Raw genomic sequence first — 22022 nt, 5'->3', positions numbered from 1 at the left:
TCGTTACAAGTGACGTTGCTTACAAGAGACGATCGTTACAAGTGACGTTGCTTACAAGAGACGATCGTTACAAGTGACGTTGCTTACAAGGGACGATCGTTACAAGTGACGTTGCTTACAAGAGACGATCCTTACTCAATGGAGGATACAGAAAAAACTTAAGGGAGGGGGGGCACTAAAGACATCTTGAGCTATGGGTGTAATAGCAAATCATCAAGTCACATGCAAAGCTAAAGACAAGAACTACAATAACTACAATCAACCGAATAAAAACACACATACAAGACAAAAGTAACAATTTGTGTTCTCTTCTTTAAACGATGAATTCCTGTATGGGCTAAAAAGCAAAACTCCCCTCTAACTACACACCATATTTCATTATTAGATTTGGTACGATGCCACTTAATGCAATGTCCCTTGGAACGATGCCACTTAATAGGATGGCCATTATGTACGATGCCAGTTAGGGCGGTTTTAATTGGTAGTTTTGGTACTACATGTATCTTCACTTATACCTGTCCCTTCTTGGCCGCAACGAATGAAACAGGGCTACCCTATACATCACCTTCTTTACTCAGCGTAGCTGAGCTTTTTCCTTAAATAAGATTATTTAAATATAAACAGATAATTAAGCGGCAATATTTTTATTTAAAAATAAGTAATTTTTAAATAATTTAAACACTTTTTTCGTTAATATATTTGGCCCCTTTATCCATAAAAATTAACCGAATGTCGACCACTAGGTCCCGCTTAGATAATTATATAAAAATACACATAGGCCTATACCTCGTGAAATATTTCCGTCGCGAGTACGTTAGAATTCAAAATTTATTTCGGCGAAAACGAATAGGTAAGTTTTTGTTTTAAATTATAGTAATTCTAATTAGTTTAGACTTTCAATGATTAAGTTTATTTTTTATTTTATGGAATAATAAAAAAGACATATTTGTACATTCTAGATTTGCATGTACAATACATGTAGTTAATCCAAGTGTAACACATTGCTCACGGTACTTTGGAGATACGAAAACGGGCAGACCTATTGTCAAAACCAAACGTATTTAAAAAACGCGTTCTTTTAAAAATAGAAAACCAAACTTTTCTGTTCAATAAAAAGCTGATAACAGTATACAATAGGTCCACGTTTTGTTAAGTGATGAAATTTATCGATAAAGCCTGTGAGGCTTTTGGGGAGGAAAAAAACACAAATTGTCAATTGGCGAAAACAGGGCTTCTACAAACGAAAATAAATAGCGGGAAACGGAATTAATCAATGCAGAATTCCACAGTTTACAAATTTCAAATGAAAACCACTTTTCAGTAAGCTACGTTTTTTAATTATCCGTAAAAATCCATATCGCTAAAATCGTTAACTTAACTTTCCCTAAAAGGCGCTTTTCTCTAATTGGTAAATAATAGAAGCATCTCAGCGTGATACTAAAAAGTCATATTTATTTAAGTTGTAAATAATCATGACTGGCGGTGGTAGAAAACCCGAGTTCCCCCCTCTCTTTCTCCCCAGTTTCGCAGAATAAAAATCAAGTTTATGGGAAGCTTAGGCGGCTTCCTCTAACGGACACTGATGACGACTTTAGGGCCAATTGATTACCTCATTGATTGGAAAACCAATCGCAACGCCAGCTGCTCCTAATTTGATAGCGAAAGACCATATATAGTCAAGGAAGATCCCTGAAGATCGTTAATATTCACAGGGTAGGGAACAGTGTTGATTAATAATTCGAGGATAAAAAAAGGGTAGTGTTCGTCGTTCTTTACCATTAACGAACTGGATCGTGCTTAATTCTTATAGCGGTGTAAGTCGACTTCTCCGTGTCCCAAGTTTTCTCATTTTCCAAGAAAATTCAATTCATGTAAGTTAGAAATTTTATTATATTTTTTGGGTGGTTTTACGTCAGTTTTGACTAATAATACAAAAATTACAACTTGTACTTATGATTCTCAGCTTATTGTTTAAGCGTTTAGCGTGTATCGATTTTGGATTAACTGCTGTTTCCGCCTGGTTTAAGTTGGCGAGCTTCGTTTAAACTAAGTAAATTTAAGGAAACATTAGTTATTTTATTTATATGACGGTTATAGTCAGTGTTCAGCGATATCTAGATATACGGATCTAGCTACGTGTTTAGGTACTTTTTTTTAGATACAAGTTACTATTGTGGGTAAAAGAAACTAACTTTTTTCAGGCGAACACAGATAAATATAAATCTCTTACACATACCTTTTTTTCCGTAGATCTGTGGGCAAAGAATGTATCTTATGTATCTAAGTTATTGCCCTTTGGTTTTTATCTTTTTTGAGGGGCTATATCTGTGACGTTTCTTATCTGTATCTTTCTTGTTTTGGTAGTTTTATTTTAATACATCGATAAAAAAAATATACCAGGTACAAAGAGTGAAAACGAACGTAATTATGTTTTTAGTTTGAATAAGCATTATCTGGGTTTCTTTTAGGCATCTCTTGGCGTTAAGAGCTTGCCAATGGACATCACACACACGTTTGTCTGGTAAAAACCACCCTGAGCCTAGTTACATTCCCCCGAGGAAACGTTTCTGAGAGAAACACTGAGCATTATTACCGTTTGTAGCGCAAGAGTCAGACTCAGGGGCGGACAGGTGCCTTTTTCGTGAAGTGGGTACTGTAGGCTTGCGGCCCCCAAAAAATCACTTTTCAAGCGGTCCCCAGTCGAACTAAAGGGTAATTTTGGTTGAGGCCCCGTGAGATAACGCCCACCAGCCCACCGGTCCAATCCACCCCTGGTCAGACTTTAAAAGAAACACCTACTCTTAACATGACGGACATCGTCGTTTGTCGTCATGAATGTAATTTAAAGTGTTGGTTGCACGAAATTTTAGCTATGGCTAATTAATGATTCATTAGAAAGACCAAACATTTTATAGCAAGTACAGAAAATTTCGTCAAAATCGGTTTAGTGGCCTTTGAATTATTATAAAAAGAAGTCGAAATGGTGAAAATCGAGTTTTTCGGCGAATTTGAAGACTTTCTCGGCACCCATGACGTCAGAAAATGCGAAGCCCATCATTGGCTAATTGTCTGTAATACATTTCTTTACATCTGGGATTAAAAGCAGGTTGATTTAACACCCAGGAAAAAGTCCTACGCAGTAGTAATTGAAATAGGCATACACAAGCCTAGGTAGTAGAAAAATGATATGAAACCGAAGGCTCCTTGTAAATTCGTCTTAAGCGCGCGTGTAAAAAAATTTTTATTTCGATAATAAGCCTATTATTATGATTAAAAACCTCTGGTTTGAAAACTTCTATAAGTAAACAGAATCCCTCCACTTCAGTTCCTTCTATTTTAGGAATAAAACTACAGCTTTGATTTGTCCCAAATTGCTCGTGCTACGGAGGAGAGAAATTCGCCGAAAATTTCAGGATTTTGGGGAGCGAAAAAGGTCAGTTTCGGACTCAAAGTTAATACACTTAGGCTTGGAAATTTGTTTCGACAATGACAATTTTGTAAAGAGAACGGCCTGGGCTTCAAAACAAGCCCGCAGTCATTCGTTTTTATTACTATCGATTTTTCGTGCAACCAACACTTTAATTAGTATTTCGCATAAATGTGTCGGTACTATTAATACGGTAAGTATGGTGACTACCGCTGAGTTCAGTGTTTCTCCATCTTTCCAATACTATCCTATCATAAAGGAAGACGACGAAGTGGTCGGCGCTAGGGCATGGCGACAAAGGCGACCGCCTAGAGCGCCGCACTCAGCGGCACTTATTGGGGGCCAGCATAAATCCTTCAAGAGGGGTAGCCGAAGTCTGGACCCGGAACCCCCCTGGTCTACGCCACTTGCCCGCACTTAGCGACATGTTTTCGGATCCCGCAGTTAGCGACACTTATTGGTACCCGCACTTAGTGGGGGTTTTTGGTTCCCCCCGTCCTTAGCAGCACTTATTGGTTCGCCCCCTCTTTTTTCCTTCAATTGCGTTGAGAGAAGGGGCCTCTTCTAACTACTTAGGGCCCTGCACTCTCTAATTCTGGGCCTGAGGGGGGAAGTTGGACTTCACTTCACGCAAATTCTCACCCACTGGCTTTCTGAATCTACCTATCGGTCGATTTAACGTCTTGAGTTAGCTTTGTTGATATTCGGTCTATGCCTGCTCTTCTTTGAAATGTTCTGTTAAATTTCGTGTTGCTACTCACAGTACATAGGAATCGTTTTGTATATCTAAACTGTACCTATTATCCAAGGGGAGCGCATTCGCATTTTTGCCCGGCGTTCCTTTTGAGAAAACTCGCTAGCTCTCTTTCTACCGCGCGAGTGACGTACCTGGTTGACGGTTTTCCCGTAGACACGGAGAGTAGGGTGTCTAATAATTACCGTGTAGTTTGTCTGTCATGGGTAAAAAAAATCTGTGCAAAAATGTGGTCAAATTGCATAATCTTGGGAGAATGTGAAAGAATATAAATACTTTGGAATTATTTTTGGGTTTTTCAATTATTGTGGTCGGTTGTCAGAAGAAAGAACAATATTTTTTAATAACACTTTTATTAAAATAAAAAATAGGAACATTTTAATATTGAAAAGGCACATTTTGAAATTCATCAAAAAAGGATTATATTGTTCCGTTTAAATCTGTCAACTGAACAAAAAGGCAGCTTATTTTTTAAACTTAACTACTTAATTTTTTAGTTTTGTTATCTTTTTTCCTGTCTTGGGCCTCAGTAATACTTTTTGAATTTAAATATTTAATTCTAGTTCTCATTTTTAAATAACAAAAAACAATCTCTCTTAAATATTTTGAAAATAATGGCATACGTTCATTAGTTAGGTTATTGATAAAAATTTAAATCTTAATTTCCTTTCCAACTTTACCTTAAAACTATCACTTTTACAATTTCACTATTAATTTATAATTATATTAGGCCTAGGCCCTATGCTATAAGGTTATAAAAGTTCTGGGTTTAATGTCAGCTAATACTGAAAGTTTTAATAATTTAGAGAATATAATACTTACTGTTCGGTTGTACACATCGTAATTTTGTATAGTACATCTACCTATATTCGTTTTCAAATGTTTATATAGCGCACGCGCGCGTGAAAGTGAGTTTTTGGTTGCTGTTAAAAAAGGTGTTATTTTGCGCGTGTAAAAATAAATTAACGGCCAGTTCTGTTTTGAAATAAGAGGAAAAAGGTTTACCGGTTTTTATGTCGGAAAAGTTCGCGTCTTTTATTTCGCTGTTCACGACATTTTTTGGTCCGTCGAGCCGGATACATTCGTCAACTTGATTATGTTCCTCAACTAATCATCGAATCGGCTATCTTTCCGTGAGAGACAGTGAAAATTAGCGTGGATTCTCCGTTGGAAACCGTTTAAACCATCGATCATATCCCGATCGTAAACGAATCAACATAAGTCATCATGGATGTACTGGTGAGAAGAAGAGCAGCTATCAAGGGACAGATCACCAGGATTGAAAATGCGGTGGGTCAAACAGCAACGAATCTATCTGACGTTGGCTTGAAGCTGTATGTAGACAAGGTGGAAAAACTATCGAAAGACTTGGATGAGGTTCACGATGCCGTAGTTGCAAATATCGATCCCGACGACGACGACTTCGCGGATCACGAAGATGAATACAACCCTCTAGTCGCTCGACTCGAAGATCTGACAATCCTACTCGTCACTGAATCAAATGAAAGAGCAGCAAACATTCCAGTGAGACAAGTCAGACCAGCTAGTGATGTACGTTTACCTAAGCTGGAACTTCCATCATTCAGCGGTGGTTACGTCGATTGGCTTCCATTTCATGATCTCTTCACGGCCACCGTACACAACAACGAATCGCTCACCGGAGCTCAGAAGTTTCAGTATTTGAAGTCATCATTACGAAACGAAGCAGCGCTCCTAGTTCAATCTATTCCGGTAACTGACGCTAACTATCTGGAGGCTTGAGTAGAAGGAAAGTGAGGTCGACCCGTCAGTCCCAGGTTCAGGTTTAGGTTCGGGATCGAGATCCGGGATTTAAGGGGTGAAATGGGGGTAAAATCATCGAAAAGTCAATGTATTTATGATATTTCTCGCGACGATTTGTTTTCCCGTATATCAACATATTGTGTCCAGGCCAACTTGTTCATTTATCTACGCTTATCTCGAAAGATACTTGAACGTATATCTTATCAAGTTTTATCGTACGGAATAAGTTGAAATGATGTAAAAATTGATAACCTAGGCGGCGCGTGCGCAGATTACCCCAGGGGGGACGCGGTTCATTTGAATTGAAGTGTTTTGACGTCATGGAATATTCGTTGTTAAAGTAGAATGGAAATATTTTTAAACTTCATTTTAATATCATTGTAGTACGCTTGACACTTGAACCAATCTCACGAGTATTTCTTAAAACGAATATCTCGATCGCGTTTTATCGTACGAAATAAGTGGAAATTATGTAAGTTGTATGATTGATAACCTAGGCAGGAAGATAGCGCGCGCGTGCGTGGATTACTTGGGAGGCGCGGATTGCCCGGGCGCGCGGTTAATTTGAATTTAAAACATGGATTCCCTCTCCGAAATAATTCATGTACCCAAAATTGGACCGCAAGTTTTTTTTCTTTTTAGGGGAATCTCTATGGGAGTTTAACATTACAATAAAGCTAATAGGTCCAGTTTGGGGTACTTTTGGTCCGAAATGGGGTACATAGGGCCGAAAATGGTGACTTTGGTCGTTTTTAGGGTACTTTTGGTCTAATTTGGTCCATTTTTGGGTACATCAGAAAAGCAGTTGGAAAAACGAAGAGCCCTTTTTTTTTTCTTCCACCCATCTCCAAACCCCAAAAATTTATTGCTTTAATTTATTTATCGCTTCCGTAGGTATAAAATAAGATAAAAACCACTTACCTATATTTTAATTACGGTAAATTAAAAATACTTAATTAGTGTACTAAGTTACGTTTAAAAGAACCTTTTGTAACAATTCCAATATGTAAATATAGGTAAGAGACAAGGCTACCATCTATAGAAGCGTTTTACAGTTCATTTAAAAATCTATTTTTTTTTAAATCATCATCTCGTTTGTAATTGCCTTTCTATCTCTTCAATTTTAAAAGTATCCTAATTAATTCTATATTTTTAACATTAACAAGTCTCCAAATTATACCAACTTTTAACCAATTTTCCCCAATTATACTAATTTTTAACAGAATTTCCTAGATTATTCTAATTTTACCATAAGCCAACTTAATTTCAAAACTATTGTCTATTTATGAAAATTGAGCTTTGTACGTATTTTGAATCGTTTCATTTTTATCCCTAAAATGGGTGATTTGTAGGAAATTTATATTATTTTTATTGGCTTTACGATATTTCAAGTTAATTTATAAAATTTATAAATGAGTTTAATTAAATTAATAATTAAGTTTCGTTCGTATATTGAATCGGTATTTATTTATAATAATTTTTTCACCTAGATTAATTTTTTATCCCCCACACTCTCGATCTAGCTCCCTACTATACGTGTCCATTTATAATATCAAAATTGAACCGTCATGAATAATCCATATAAACGTAAAAGACGCGGGCGTCTTGAAGTCCAAGTTTCGTTTCCACTGAAATAGAAGCAACAAGAGGAAAGGCTCTTTCTGGTGACCTAACATTTAACATTGCTGGACGTTTTATATTTATTGTGTTCTGTTACTTATAGTCATATGGATTTCCATTCATTCGAGGAAGTTAGTGAAATAGTGGAAGAGTATAATAGGACGTGGTTAGATATGCAAGAAATAAAAGAACATTTGGACGAAATGGAAAAGCATTTAAAAAAGTGGGAATTGAAGTTAGAAGAAGCTTGTCAAAGGGAAATTGTACTGAGAAATAAAGTTAAAGATATAAAAACAAATACAATTGGATTGAAAATATTGCAAGATAGTTGGAAGGGAGCAGAGAAGTAAAGGGATAATATTGTATGTCATTGATTGGCTTAAGAACTGTTAAATAAAATATAAAATAAAATATGAAATAAAATAAAATATAAAATAAAATATGAAATAAAATAAAATGTAAGTAGGAATACTCGGTGATAATTCTTAACGAAAAATCAAAAAATTACTTACTTCAACCTTTCTCCCAGTTATTAGTTTCGTTTTAAACTTGGTTTACGTTTTAGTTTTACTTTGCTATTCTAGAAAATTCCAAAATTCCTTTAGAGTTTATCAGTAAAACCACTTACTTATTTTTTTTTATTAGTTCGATCTAATAGTAGATTACGCACCTATAATCCATGATGTTTTCATTTAAATTCAAATTATAACGAATTGAAAGTTTGAAGAAAATATTAATTTAGTTTGTAATTTTACCATAAGCCAACTTCATTTCAAAACTATTGTCTATTTATGAAAATTGAGTTTTGTACGTATTTTGAATCGTTTCATTTTTATCCCTAAAATGGGTGATTTGTAGGAAATTTATATTATTTTTATTGGCTTTACGATATTTCAAGTTAATTTATAAAATTTATAAATGAGTTTAATTAAATTAATAATTAAGTTTTGTTCGTATATTGAATCGGTATTTATTTATAACTTTATTCATATTTTCTTCAAACTTTCAATTCGCTTTTATTACTAAAATTAAAATTAAATTAAATTTGTGTGGATAAGATTTGTAAATATCATTTTGAAACTAATAACTTTCACGCTTTATTTAAGTCAAGCCAATAAAAACAATTACCTATATTTTAAATACGGTAAAATATAAATACATTTCCGATATGTAAATAGGTAGAATAACACTATGAAAAGTTCCTTTTTCTTCTTTTAATACGACAACACACAACTCTGATACGCAAATATATAAAGAAAATATAAAAAAAAAAAATTACTCTACGTTCGATACGTTAAAATACATTTCCGATACACAAATATAGATAAAGAAATACTATAAAATGTAAAAAGGTAGAAAAATACTACACATTAACCATTATGAATTTAAGCTTACAACATCCTTCACGTATAGAGCATAACATATATATTCAGAGTTAACTTGTTTCCTCGTTATCTTTATCGCATGTGTTTTAAATAGCGTATGGAATAAGTTAAGAATGTACTGAAATGGTGTATGTTTAAACCTCGTAGAATAAAGAGTAAAACATATGTTCAGAGTCGGCTTGATTACTAAAGCGAATAACACAGAGACGTTTCCGGTGTAGTCACGTAGGAAGAAAAATACTACAACACTCTCTATACTCTACATTCAACACGTTAAAATATACTTCCGAAATGCCAATATAGGTAGTAAAATACTACAAAATCTCTATACTTTACCTTCAATACGTTAAATTACATTCCAATATGTAAATATAGGAGGAAAAATACTACAAAAGCCTCTTTTCTTGGCGTTCAATATGTTAAAAAAGATTTCTGAAATGCAAATGTAGGTAGTAAATACTACAAAATCTCTATACTCTACCTTCAATACGTTAAATTACATTCCAATATGTAAATATGGGTAGTAAATACTACAAAAGCCTCTTTTCTTGGCGCTCAATATGTTAAAATAGATTTCTGAAATGCAAATATAGGTAGTAAATACTACAAAAGCCTCTTTTCTTGGCGTTCAATATGTTAAAATAGATTTCTGAAATGCAAATATAGGTAGTAATTACTACAAAAGCCTCTTACTCTACGTTCAATACGTTAAATTAATGATATGCCTCCGATCGAATCGTTCATTTTTTCCTATTTAAATATACGCATTTAAATTAGAATTGCTTTTTTTGTTCGGCAGTCGATTAATTTTTATCCACAAATTTTCCGATTTATTTAAAAAACGTTGGTAAAAAGAATATCATTTTAACTTATTTAATTGTGAATAATTGAATAAAAGTGGTATTTATTTAAATAACCAATAGTTAAATAAAAATTGTTAAATGTTTAAATAATCGAAAGTGAACAAGCCTATTTTTTAACAAAAACAAACAGACTTTAGAGTTGATAAGATTTGTAAATATCATTTGAAACTAATAATTTTCACGCTTTATTTAAGTCAAGCAATTACATTTTTAAAAATGAAAGAAGTTAAACAATATAAAAATTTGTAAATATTGTAAATATTTTTAGGAAATAAAGAAATTAAGAAATGTTTTAATTAAAATATCTTTCATTTTCTACTACATTTTTAAAAATGAAAGAAGTTTAACAATATAATTATTCTAATATAATTTCAAAATCAGGTATTATTTAAAGTACAAATGCATAATTTAGTGAAGCAATTCTTATTTAAATACTTTTATTTAATTAATTTGTGTATCTGAAATGTATTTATTGAAAAATAAGTGGGTTTTACTATTTATCACGGTTTTATATATATATATATATATATATATATATATATATTGGAATTGTTACAAAAGGTTCTTTTAAACGTAACTTAGTACATTAATTTATTTTGGAAGTTCAAAACGTATTAAGAGCCCTTCAGAGTACTATAAAAGGTAAATGAAAACATCATGGATTATAGGTGCGTAATCTACTATTAGACCGAACGGATTAAAAAAAAATACTTAAAGTAAGTGGTTTTACTGATAAACTAAAGGAATTTAACTTTAAAGGGTATCTTAGATTATTGTTTTTAATATTATTCAAGTTCAAAACGTATAAAGAGTCCTTCAAAGTAATTTAAAAGAATTTTGTTTACGAACTAAATATATATTTTAGAAGTTAGTTTGTATGAAATACTTACTAATACCTGAAAAATGGACTTTAGAGTTGATAATATTTGTAAATATCATTTGAAACTAATAATTTTCACGCTTTATTTAAGTCAAGCAATTACATTTTTAAAAATGAAAGAAGTTAAACAATATAAAAATTTGTAAATATTGTAAATATTTTTAGGTAATAAAGAAATTAAGAAATGTTTTAATTAAAATATCTTTCATTTTCTACTAGATTTTTAAAAATGAAAGAAGTTTAACAATATAATTATTCTAATATAATTTCAAAATCAGGTATTATTTAAAGTGCAAATGCATAATTTAGTGAAGCAATTCTTATTTAAATACTTTTATTTAATTAATTTGTGTATCTGAAATGTATTAATTGAAAAATAAGTGGGTTTTACTATTTATCACGGTTTTTTATATATTGGAATTGTTACAAAAGGTTCTTTTAAACGTAACTTAGTACATTAATTTATTTTGGAAGTTCAAAACGTATTAAGAGCCCTTCAGAGTACTATAAAAGGATTTCATTTACAAACTAAATTAATATTTTCTTCAAACTTTCAATTCGTTATAATTTGAATTTAAATGAAAACATCATGGGTTATAGGTGCGTAATCTACTATTAGACCGAACTAATTAAAAAAAAAATACTTAAAGTAAGTGGTTTTACTGATAAACTCTAAAGGAATTTTGGAATTTTCTAGAATAGCAAAGTAAAACTAAAACGTAAACCAAGTTTAAAACGAAACTAATAACTGGGAGAAAGGTTGAAGTAAGTAATTTTTTTGATTTTTCGTTTTTTAATTTTTGAGTACCGATAAAAATTATTTTTATATAGCATTATAACGTACGTACCCTCGTCCAATAAGAAATGTTAACGATGTTTATCAAATCCCCGAACACCCGCAAATCAATTCCGATGGATTTATGTAATTTACTTTTTATTATATTTATATATATTTTTTAAATTTAATAAATTAATTTATAAAATAAACGATTAACCCTTTGTCAGCAGACACAGGAAATGAACAATTCCTATAAAATGCATACATTAAGACAAAGTTAAGAATTATCACCGAGTATTCCTACTTACATTTTATTTTATTTCATATTTTATTTTATTTCATATTTTATTTTATTTCATATTTTATTTTATTTTATATTTTATTTTATTTCATATTTTATTTTATATTTTATTTAACAGTTCTTAAGCCAATCAATGACATACAATATTATCCCTTTACTTCTCTGCTCCCTTCCAACTATCTTGCAATATTTTCAATCCAATTGTATTTGTTTTTATATCTTTAACTTTATTTCTCAGTACAATTTCCCTTTGACAAGCTTCTTCTAACTTCAATTCCCACTTTTTTAAATGCTTTTCCATTTCGTCCAAATGTTCTTTTATTTCTTGCATATCTAACCACGTCCTATTATACTCTTCCACTATTTCACTAACTTCCTCGAATGAATGGAAATCCATATGACTATAAGTAACAGAACACAATAAATATAAAACGTCCAGCAATGTTAAATGTTAGGTCACCAGAAAGAGCCTTTCCTCTTGTTGTTTCTATTTCAGTGGAAACGAAACTTGGACTTCAAGACGCCCGCGTCTTTTACGTTTATATGGATTATTCATGACGGTTCAATTTTGATATTATAAATGGACACGTATAGTAGGGAGCTAGATCGAGAGTGTGGGGGATAAAAAATTAATCTAGGTGAAAAAATTATTATAAATAAATACCGATTCAATATACGAACGAAACTTAATTATTAATTTAATTAAACTCATTTATAAATTTTATAAATTAACTTGAAATATCGTAAAGCCAATAAAAATAATATAAATTTCCTACAAATCACCCATTTTAGGGATAAAAATGAAACGATTCAAAATACGTACAAAGCTCAATTTTCATAAATAGACAATAGTTTTGAAATTAAGTTGGCTTATGGTAAAATTAGAATAATCTAGGAAATTCTGTTAAAAATTAGTATAATTGGGGAAAATTGGTTAAAAGTTGGTATAATTTGGAGACTTGTTAATGTTAAAAATATAGAATTAATTAGGATACTTTTAAAATTGAAGAGATAGAAAGGCAATTACGAACGAGATGATGATTTAAAAAAAAATAGATTTTTAAATGAACTGTAAAACGCTTCTATAGATGGTAGCCTTGTCTCTTACCTATATTTACATATTGGAATTGTTACAAAAGGTTCTTTTAAACGTAACTTAGTACACTAATTAAGTATTTTTAATTTACCGTAATTAAAATATAGGTAAGTGGTTTTTATCTTATTTTATACCTACGGAAGCGATAAATAAATTAAAGCAATAAATTTTTGGGGTTTGGAGATGGGTGGAAGAAAAAAAAAAGGGCTCTTCGTTTTTCCAACTGCTTTTCTGATGTACCCAAAAATGGACCAAATTAGACCAAAAGTACCCTAAAAACGACCAAAGTCACCATTTTCGGCCCTATGTACCCCATTTCGGACCAAAAGTACCCCAAACTGGACCTATTAGCTTTATTGTAATGTTAAACTCCCATAGAGATTCCCCTAAAAAGAAAAAAAACTTGCGGTCCAATTTTGGGTACATGAATTATTTCGGAGAGGGAATCCATGTTTTAAATTCAAATTAACCGCGCGCCCGGGCAATCCGCGCCTCCCAAGTAATCCACGCACGCGCGCGCTATCTTCCTGCCTAGGTTATCAATCATACAACTTACATAATTTCCACTTATTTCGTACGATAAAACGCGATCGAGATATTCGTTTTAAGAAATACTCGTGAGATTGGTTCAAGTGTCAAGCGTACTACAATGATATTAAAATGAAGTTTAAAAATATTTCCATTCTACTTTAACAACGAATATTCCATGACGTCAAAACACTTCAATTCAAATTAACCGCGTCCCCCCGGGGTAATCTGCGCACGCGCCGCCTAGGTTATCAATTTTTACATCATTTCAACTTATTCCGTACGATAAAACTTGATAAGATATACGTTCAAGTATCTTTCGAGATAAGCGTAGATAAATGAACAAGTTGGCCTGGACACAATATGTTGATATACGGGAAAACAAATCGTCGCGAGAAATATCATAAATACATTGACTTTTCGATGATTTTACCCCCATTTCACCCCTTAAATCCCGGATCTCGATCCCGAACCTAAACCTGAACCTGGGACTGACGGGTCGACCTCACTTTCCCTCTACTGGCTTGGGATATCTTAAACAATCGGTTCAACAATACCCGGGAAATCATCATCATCTTCAGTCAAACTAACGTCATCCAAGAATCTTCATCCGCTTTACGAACGCTCATCGATACCACCGCCGAATGCATAAGGGCGCTCAAGGTTCTCAAAGAACCAGTACAACATTGGGACTCCATACTACTTCATCTTGTAAAGGAAAAACTGGATTCAGAATCTCGCCGACAATGGGAACTTTCCCTGAGGGGGGCCGAAAGACCAACTTTCGAGGATCTCGTTACATTTCTTGAACAACGGGCCAGAGCCTTAGCAGCAGCTCCGCCTACAACTTCTGCAATCAAGTCGAAGCCTCCATTACATCAGAGACCGAGTACAAAGGCTCATCATGGTGCTCTGAGCGAGACGTGTCACTTTTGCAACGAAACACACTCTGTATACAAATGTACCAATTTTCTGAATGCATCTTCGGACGAGCGTTGGAACATGGTCAAGAGGAGTGCCATGTGTTTCAATTGCTTACGAACCGGTCATCAAAGCAATGACTGCAAATCTGGTCATTGTAGGAAATGCAACGCACGACATAACACACTTCTACATCAAGAGAAGGAATTAACGAAGACGAAGGCAACCTCCGGTGTAGTTTCATGCCCATCTCGTGAAATAATTGGATCAACCCAAGTTATCTTGGTAACCGCAATGGTCCAAGTCAAGGGACTTGACGAGCAACTTTATCCAGCCCGAGCGCTTCTGGACTCGGGTTCTCAAGCCAGTTTCATCACGGAACAATTCACGAGGAAACTAAGATTGAAGCGAACACGTTTCAACGTCTCAGTTGACGGAATTGGAGCAACCGGAATGAACACCTCTCAAGGCAGTGTCATGGTGAATATTCAGTCAAATATCATTAACACGTCGGAGGTCATCGTCGAGGCAATCGTCCTGAAAAAGGTCACGGATTATTTACCTAACAGTCCGTTCGATCCTGGAAATTGTCTACACTTGAAAGGCTTAACACTTGCTGATCCAACTTTTCATAGCCCTGGACAAGTGGATATTTTACTAGGTGCTGACGTGTATCTAGAGCTCTTACAAGATGGCATTTGCAAGGGGAAAGAAGGTCTTCCAGGTGCCTTTAATACTCTTTTCGGATGGGCAGTTTCCGGTCCATTGCTGATGTCCGGAAGAAGTTCGAAAATAAAGGTCCACCATTGTACATTGGAAGCAGATTTGAAACATCTTTGGGAGCTAGAAGACATCCAGCCTCGAAGAATACTATCTCCAACAGAAATTCAATGTGAAAAGAACTTTGAAGAATCACATACACGTGACTCTACAGGAAGATTCACTGTACGATTACCAAAGATAAACGATGCACCAAAACTTGGAAATTCTAAACAAATGGCAATTCGTCGATTCTCTCACTTAGAACGACGTCTACGTGTTAACCCGAATCTCTATGAGGAGTACCGCAAGTTCATGGGGGAATACATTGCCCTTGGACATATGGAACTCATTCCCTCGAATGAAATAAAAATCGAAACCAATCCATCTTACTACGTGCCTCATCATGCGGTATTGAAAGAAGACAGTACCACCACGAGAGTTCGTGTGGTGTTCGACGCCTCTGCCAAATCTACAACTGGAGTTTCCCTAAACGATCATCTGCTAGTGGGGCCAAAACTTCAAGATGATTTGGTCAATCTCCTTATTCGCTTTCGTCAACATCGCATTGTAATGAAAGCAGACCTTGCCAAAATGTTTCGTCAAATTAGAGTACATCCAGACGACTCCGATCTTCAAAGAATTTTTTGGCGAAACAACTCACACGAACCCTTGCTCGAATACCGTTTGCTAACGGTTACATATGGAACCGCATCAGCGCCATACCTAGCAACTAAAGTCTTGAAGCAACTCGGCCATGACGTGAAAGAGACACTTCCGTTGGCATCTTCGGCTTTACAAAATGACTTATACATGGACGATCTAATGACAGGCGATGAAACGATTGAGAACGTTTTAAGACTTCAGTCAGAAATCATTCAAGCTACATCTCAAGCAGGATTTGAAATAAGGAAATGGGCGTCGAATGAAGCTGCATTATTGGATATACTACCAGCCAACATGAAGGATTTACAAAAGCCACTATGCATCGAGAACGACGAATCAGTCAAGACTCTCGGCCTATATTGGACTCCTTCGGCTGATAATTTCTCGTTTATGGTTACTTCTCCAGCGTCAAGAAGTTCAATCACTAAACGTACGATTCTTTCGGATACAGCAAGGATATTCGATCCTCTGGGACTGTTGGCACCAGTAACCGTTCGAGCGAAACTGATGTTACAGGAAATGTGGCAGCTAAAATTGAATTGGGATGAGCAACTTCCCCAACCACTTCAAGTTAAATGGAGGTCGTTTCGAACCGATTTACCAGAAATTGAAAACATTACGGTTCAACGGCACATTTCGCAAGCTAATGCTACAGACATTAGCCTGCATGGATTTTGTGACGCATCGGAGAAAGCGTACGCAGCTGCCGTATACCTGAAGACGGTGAATAACAACGGACAAATCAAAATACAACTGATCGCTGCGAAAACAAGAGTCGCTCCGCTCAAACAAATCACACTTCCGAGACTGGAATTATCTGGTGCATTACTTTTGGCTTCTCTGATTCAACTGATCAGGGAGTCATTGAGATTGGATATAGCTGATGTTCATTGCTGGTCGGACTCAACAATCGTCCTAGCTTGGTTGAAAGCTCCACCGCAACGTTGGAAAACGTTCGTAGCCAATCGAGTGTCAGAAATCCACGAGAAACTACCGAGAGCGCAATGGCATCACATTTCAGGAGACAGCAACCCTGCAGATTGCGCTTCTCGAGGAATATCCGCTAGCGAACTGGGAAATCATGGTCTCTGGTGGCATGGACCGCAGTGCCTTATTTTCGCCGCAACAACGCAAGAACTACATGAACTCTCAGAGCCAAATGAATGTTTATCCGAGGAAAGACGAATTATTTCGTTAGTAACACATCATCAAATGGATTTCACGCTCCTTTCCAAATTTTCAGCGCTTAAAAAACTCATTCATATCACCGCCTACATTCTACGTTTTGTCTTCAATTCGCGAAATGCGACAGAATTGAGGATTACTGGACCTTTATCGAAGGAAGAGAACGAAAAGGCGCTATCCCATTGGATTCGGGTCGTCCAAAGCAACAGTTTTAACGAAGAGATAGCTTGCCTTAAACAAAACAAGGAATTACCACAGAAAAGTAAAATCCTTTCGATGCGTCCGTACATCGATCAAGATGGGATTCTTAGAGTTGGTGGCAGACTTTGCCACTCCAACTTACCATACGAACAAAGGCATCCGGCACTGTTACCGAGACAGAGCAAATTAACAGAACTTCTAATACAACACGAGCACGAAAAACATTTTCACGGAGGTGCTCAACTACTAACTTCTGTCTTACAGAAACGTTATTGGATCGTCGGTCTTCGTGATGCCATACGTTTCCATATCAGAAGATGTGTTTCATGTGTACGACAGCAGGCAGTCACTGTAAAGCAACTTATGGGCGATTTACCACCAGCGAGAGTAAATCCTGCTCGGCCATTTTTGAAGTGTGGAGTCGACTACGCAGGACCATTTACCCTTAAACTAATGAAGGGACGAAGTCACCTCAGGTTTAAGGGATACATTGCCGTCTTCGCTTGCTTTACCACAAGATCAATTCATCTTGAACTTGTCAGTGACATGACCACCGAAGCATTTCTGGCAGCATTGAAACGCTTTGTTGCTCGACGAGGAAAATGCGCCGACATTTACAGCGACTGTGGAACCAACTTTACAGGAGCCGATCGAGAGATGAAAACATTCATCAAATTCATAGTCTCTACAAACAACAACGATCAAGTGTCACGATGGCTCGCAGACGAAGGAATTAATTGGCACTTCAACCCGCCTGCAGCGCCACATTTTGGAGGCCTCTGGGAAGCCGGGGTGAAGTCCGTCAAGTATCATCTGAAACGAGTTCTTGGCACCATGGTTCTAAACTTTGAAGAAATGCAAACGCTTCTTTGCCAAATCGAAGCTTGCTTAAATTCACGTCCTTTAACGGCGTTAAGCTCGGATCCAAACGACTTCAATGCGTTGACACCTGGACATTTCCTAATCGGAGATGCGCTCACCGCAATACCCGAACCAGATCTCACTTCTGAAAACGTCAACCGCCTGTCACGTTGGCAATTGGGCCAACAAGTACTGCAGCACTTTTGGAACCGTTGGCGAAATGAATTCCTCTCTCGCCTTCAACAACGTCCAAAGTGGACTACACCAAAACCGAATCTACGAGTCGGCGACTTGGTCTTGCTCAAAGATGAAGATTTACCTCCAACCAAGTGGAGAATGGCAAGAATCACTGAACTTCATCCAGGACAAGACAATCAAGTTCGCGTCGTAACTGTCAGAACCTCTGACAAATCACTGAAAAGACCCGTAGTTAAATTATGCCAGTTACCACTAGACTGATTTTAATTGTATTCAAACTGTTTACTAAGGGTTATTTATGTATGCAAATGTAACTTTTCGGACTTTTACTATCTCATTTGAAATTCGTTATTTCAAGGCGGGCGGAATGTTCGGTTGTACACATCGTAATTTTGTATAGTACATCTACCTATATTCGTTTTCAAATGTTTATATAGCGCACGCGCGCGTGAAAGTGAGTTTTTGGTTGCTTTTAAAAAAGGTGTTATTTTGCGCGTGTAAAAATAAATTAACGGCCAGTTCTGTTTTGAAATAAGAGGAAAAAGGTTTACCGGTTTTTATGTCGGAAAAGTTCGCGTCTTTTATTTCGCTGTTCACGACACTTACAGAAATTTATATAAAGTGCCAAAATCAAGTGTAAAATTGAAGGGAAAACGACCGCGAGTATTTATTTTCTATACCGCATTTTTTCTGGTTTATTTTATTAGGAATTCGACTGATTTCTCGAGTCTCTCCTCTCTTCGCGCTCTACTACCCTCCCCGCTCTACTACCCTCCCCGCGGCTTGTTTCTGGTTTCCTGTCAACCAGCGACGTCACTGAAGGTGGGCCGGTGGTTGCCAAGCCCCCCAACGTACCCGCTGAAGCGCTTCTCTACAGACCCCGTCGAAAGAGCTAACCTTATTATACGCAGTATTTTACCAACGTTGCCTATTATCTAGATACAGATATTTTAACCTTTAGATAAAATCATTTTTTACTGGGTACTATATTTTAAGTTAATAGGTGTTCGAGGAAATATCCGATACGCGAATAACTCTCGAATACGTATCAGAAGATAAACAGTATAGCACGTTTAGATAATTATAGCTGAACTAGATAAAAGTATCTTTCCACTAACAATCAACAGATACGCTAGATACTTTAACCTTAGGTACAAATATCTATTACCTAGTATCTTTTATCTTTTACCTAGATACCAAATCCCTGAACACTGGTTATAGTAAAGAACCTGTGGGATTTTTAATATCGGTTGGTTATATCTGAGTAATGAAATTGAATAAGTAAATTTGATTTATGAGCGACTTGATTAAGTAATTTACCTGTAAGTTTTCCCTGCGAAGCAGAAATCATGTGTGACGATGAAGTTGCCGCTCTGGTCGTTGACAATGGATCAGGAATGTGCAAAGCCGGTTTCGCCGGCGATGACGCGCCCCGAGCTGTCTTCCCTTCAATCGTCGGAAGACCCAGACATCAAGTAAGATTGTTATATCGCTCAATAACTAACGCTAATTCATCAAACTCAACCAGACTTCGAGAGTATTTTGGGCGGTTTATATTTCTTTAATTTTCCAGGGTGTCATGGTTGGCATGGGCAACAAGGACAGTTACGTAGGTGATGAAGCTCAAAGCAAGAGAGGTATCCTGACCTTGAAGTACCCCATTGAACACGGTATTGTAACGAATTGGGATGATATGGAGAAAATCTGGCATCACACCTTCTATAATGAACTGCGGGTCGCCCCCGAAGAACACCCGGTCCTGCTGACCGAAGCTCCTCTTAACCCGAAAGCCAACCGAGAAAAGATGACGCAGATTATGTTCGAGACCTTCAACACTCCGGCTATGTACGTTGCCATCCAGGCCGTCCTGTCTTTGTACGCATCTGGACGTACCACCGGTATTGTTTTAGATTCCGGCGATGGTGTCTCCCATACCGTACCGATCTACGAAGGTTACGCCCTTCCTCACGCGATTTTGCGTCTTGACTTGGCTGGACGCGATTTGACCGACTACTTGATGAAGATTCTCACCGAAAGAGGCTATTCCTTCACAACTACTGGTAAGTTCTATGATTTTTATGAGCTTCGATGTAGTCAATTAACCCTGAAGGTTATTTCTTATAGCCGAGAGAGAAATTGTCCGGGACGTAAAGGAGAAATTGGGATACGTCGCCCTCGACTTTGAGCAGGAAATGAACACCGCCGCTTCCTCGTCAACTTTGGAGAAATCCTACGAACTTCCTGATGGACAGGTCATAACCATTGGCAACGAAAGGTTCAGGTGTCCCGAAGCCCTTTTCCAACCTTCATTCTTGGGGATGGAATCGAGCGGAATCCACGAGACCACTTACAATTCTATCATGAAGTGCGACGTTGATATCCGTAAGGACCTGTACGCAAACACTGTCTTGTCCGGCGGTACTACAATGTACCCCGGCATTGCCGACCGGATGCAGAAGGAAATAACAGCTTTAGCGCCGAGTACCATGAAGATCAAGATTATCGCCCCACCAGAAAGAAAATACTCGGTCTGGATCGGAGGTTCTATCTTAGCATCCTTGTCCACCTTCCAACAGATGTGGATCAGCAAACAAGAATACGACGAATCGGGCCCAGGTATTGTCCACAGAAAATGTTTCTAAACTAAACCGAACCCAACTCCTGCTTTTTTTCACTTTAAATGTGATGTTTATAGTCCCACTTCTATCGCTTTGTTTTAATTATTTTAAATTTAAAATAACGACTAAAATAAAAAAAATTAATATCATCCCGGTGAATTTGTTATACATTTTTTCTAAGCTTAATAGTGTTATCCATTTTCTTGCTTAACACATGTTAAGATAAAATAGCAATGTACTTCACCAATGCTGTTACCCATAGAGACGAAAAATGCGACCATGGCCGAAGTACCTATAACTTCATAATACTCTAGTGCTAAATAAGCTTTAATGAGATATGAATTTTTGAAGATAATGTCATGCATTATAGAGGTAAAAGAAATAATTATATTGTATAACCCCTCTTAGGGGACAACAAAGTCCCCTCGGAGAGATAAAAATTGTAAAGCAAACTACTTAAATGAGTTTTTAAAAATTTATGATGGTTTTAATAAATCAAGTGCAATAAAATCTGAATTTACTAGATAGCTTAATTTGAGAGAAAATGGTTCGCACCATTTTTACCCGAATAAAGCCAAATCTAAAGCTTAAAGAGATCCCTCACTCACAACAGGGGAAGGCATAAGGGTCACAAAAAAACTAGTTTGGAAGCACACTGCAAGTCTGGATTTTATGTTACCAATATGCCTATCCCTGTTGTGAGTGTTGGATCCCTTTATTAGGGACTTAGCACTCCCTAGCTTTGGCCCGCCGAAAAAGCATGTACCAAGTCCCTATAGTAAATTTAATGGTGATTTAAAAAAATTAACTGTAATATCTTTAAAAGTCTTCTTCTAACAGAGAAAAATATCTACCTCGTATTAAAGCGCATACCATTATAATTTTTTTCAGCTTGATCAGCCATAGATAATGGGATGGGGCCATCAAAAATATGAAATGTTTTCATTCGCTTTATAGCCCTTTCTACTTGCACCCTGACAGAAGCTATATTTTTAGTTTTAACCACATCCTCTGCTGGCATTTGCGGTACTTTGCTATAGCTTGAAATTGCGGTGCTGGTATATTTATAGCCCTTATCAGCCTTGACATCATCACCTTTTTCTAACAGGTGTAACACTTAGAGTGTTCCACAATGTATCTGTCAGATGTTGCGCCACCATATAGTTTAGAAACAAAAGTCACCATTCCATGGGGAGATA

At 36.1% G+C, this 22022-nt stretch overlaps 1 protein-coding gene across 1 annotated transcript; it reads left to right on the top strand.

Annotated features, from left to right (window-relative positions):
- Positions 1 to 1807: 1807 nt before the first annotated feature.
- On the top strand, positions 1808 to 20972 carry LOC149927083 (actin-3-like). Its single transcript, XM_090159436.1, has 4 exons — positions 1808 to 1871; positions 19550 to 19680; positions 19779 to 20265; positions 20330 to 20972. The coding sequence occupies exons 2-4, from the start codon at positions 19555 to 19557 to the stop codon at positions 20845 to 20847; spliced, it is 1131 nt and encodes a 376-aa protein (XP_090015562.1). The 5' UTR covers positions 1808 to 1871; positions 19550 to 19554; the 3' UTR covers positions 20848 to 20972.
- The last annotated feature ends 1050 nt before the right edge of the window (positions 20973 to 22022 follow it).

This window comes from Leiobunum rupestre, chromosome 9 (assembly GCF_980474605.1).
Source record: "Leiobunum rupestre chromosome 9, qqLeiRupe1.1.hap1, whole genome shotgun sequence".
In the NCBI taxonomy this organism is placed as follows: domain Eukaryota; kingdom Metazoa; phylum Arthropoda; class Arachnida; order Opiliones; family Sclerosomatidae; genus Leiobunum; species Leiobunum rupestre.
Note: the sequence above shows the minus strand (reverse complement) of the source record. Positions and strands in the feature narration are given on the sequence as shown.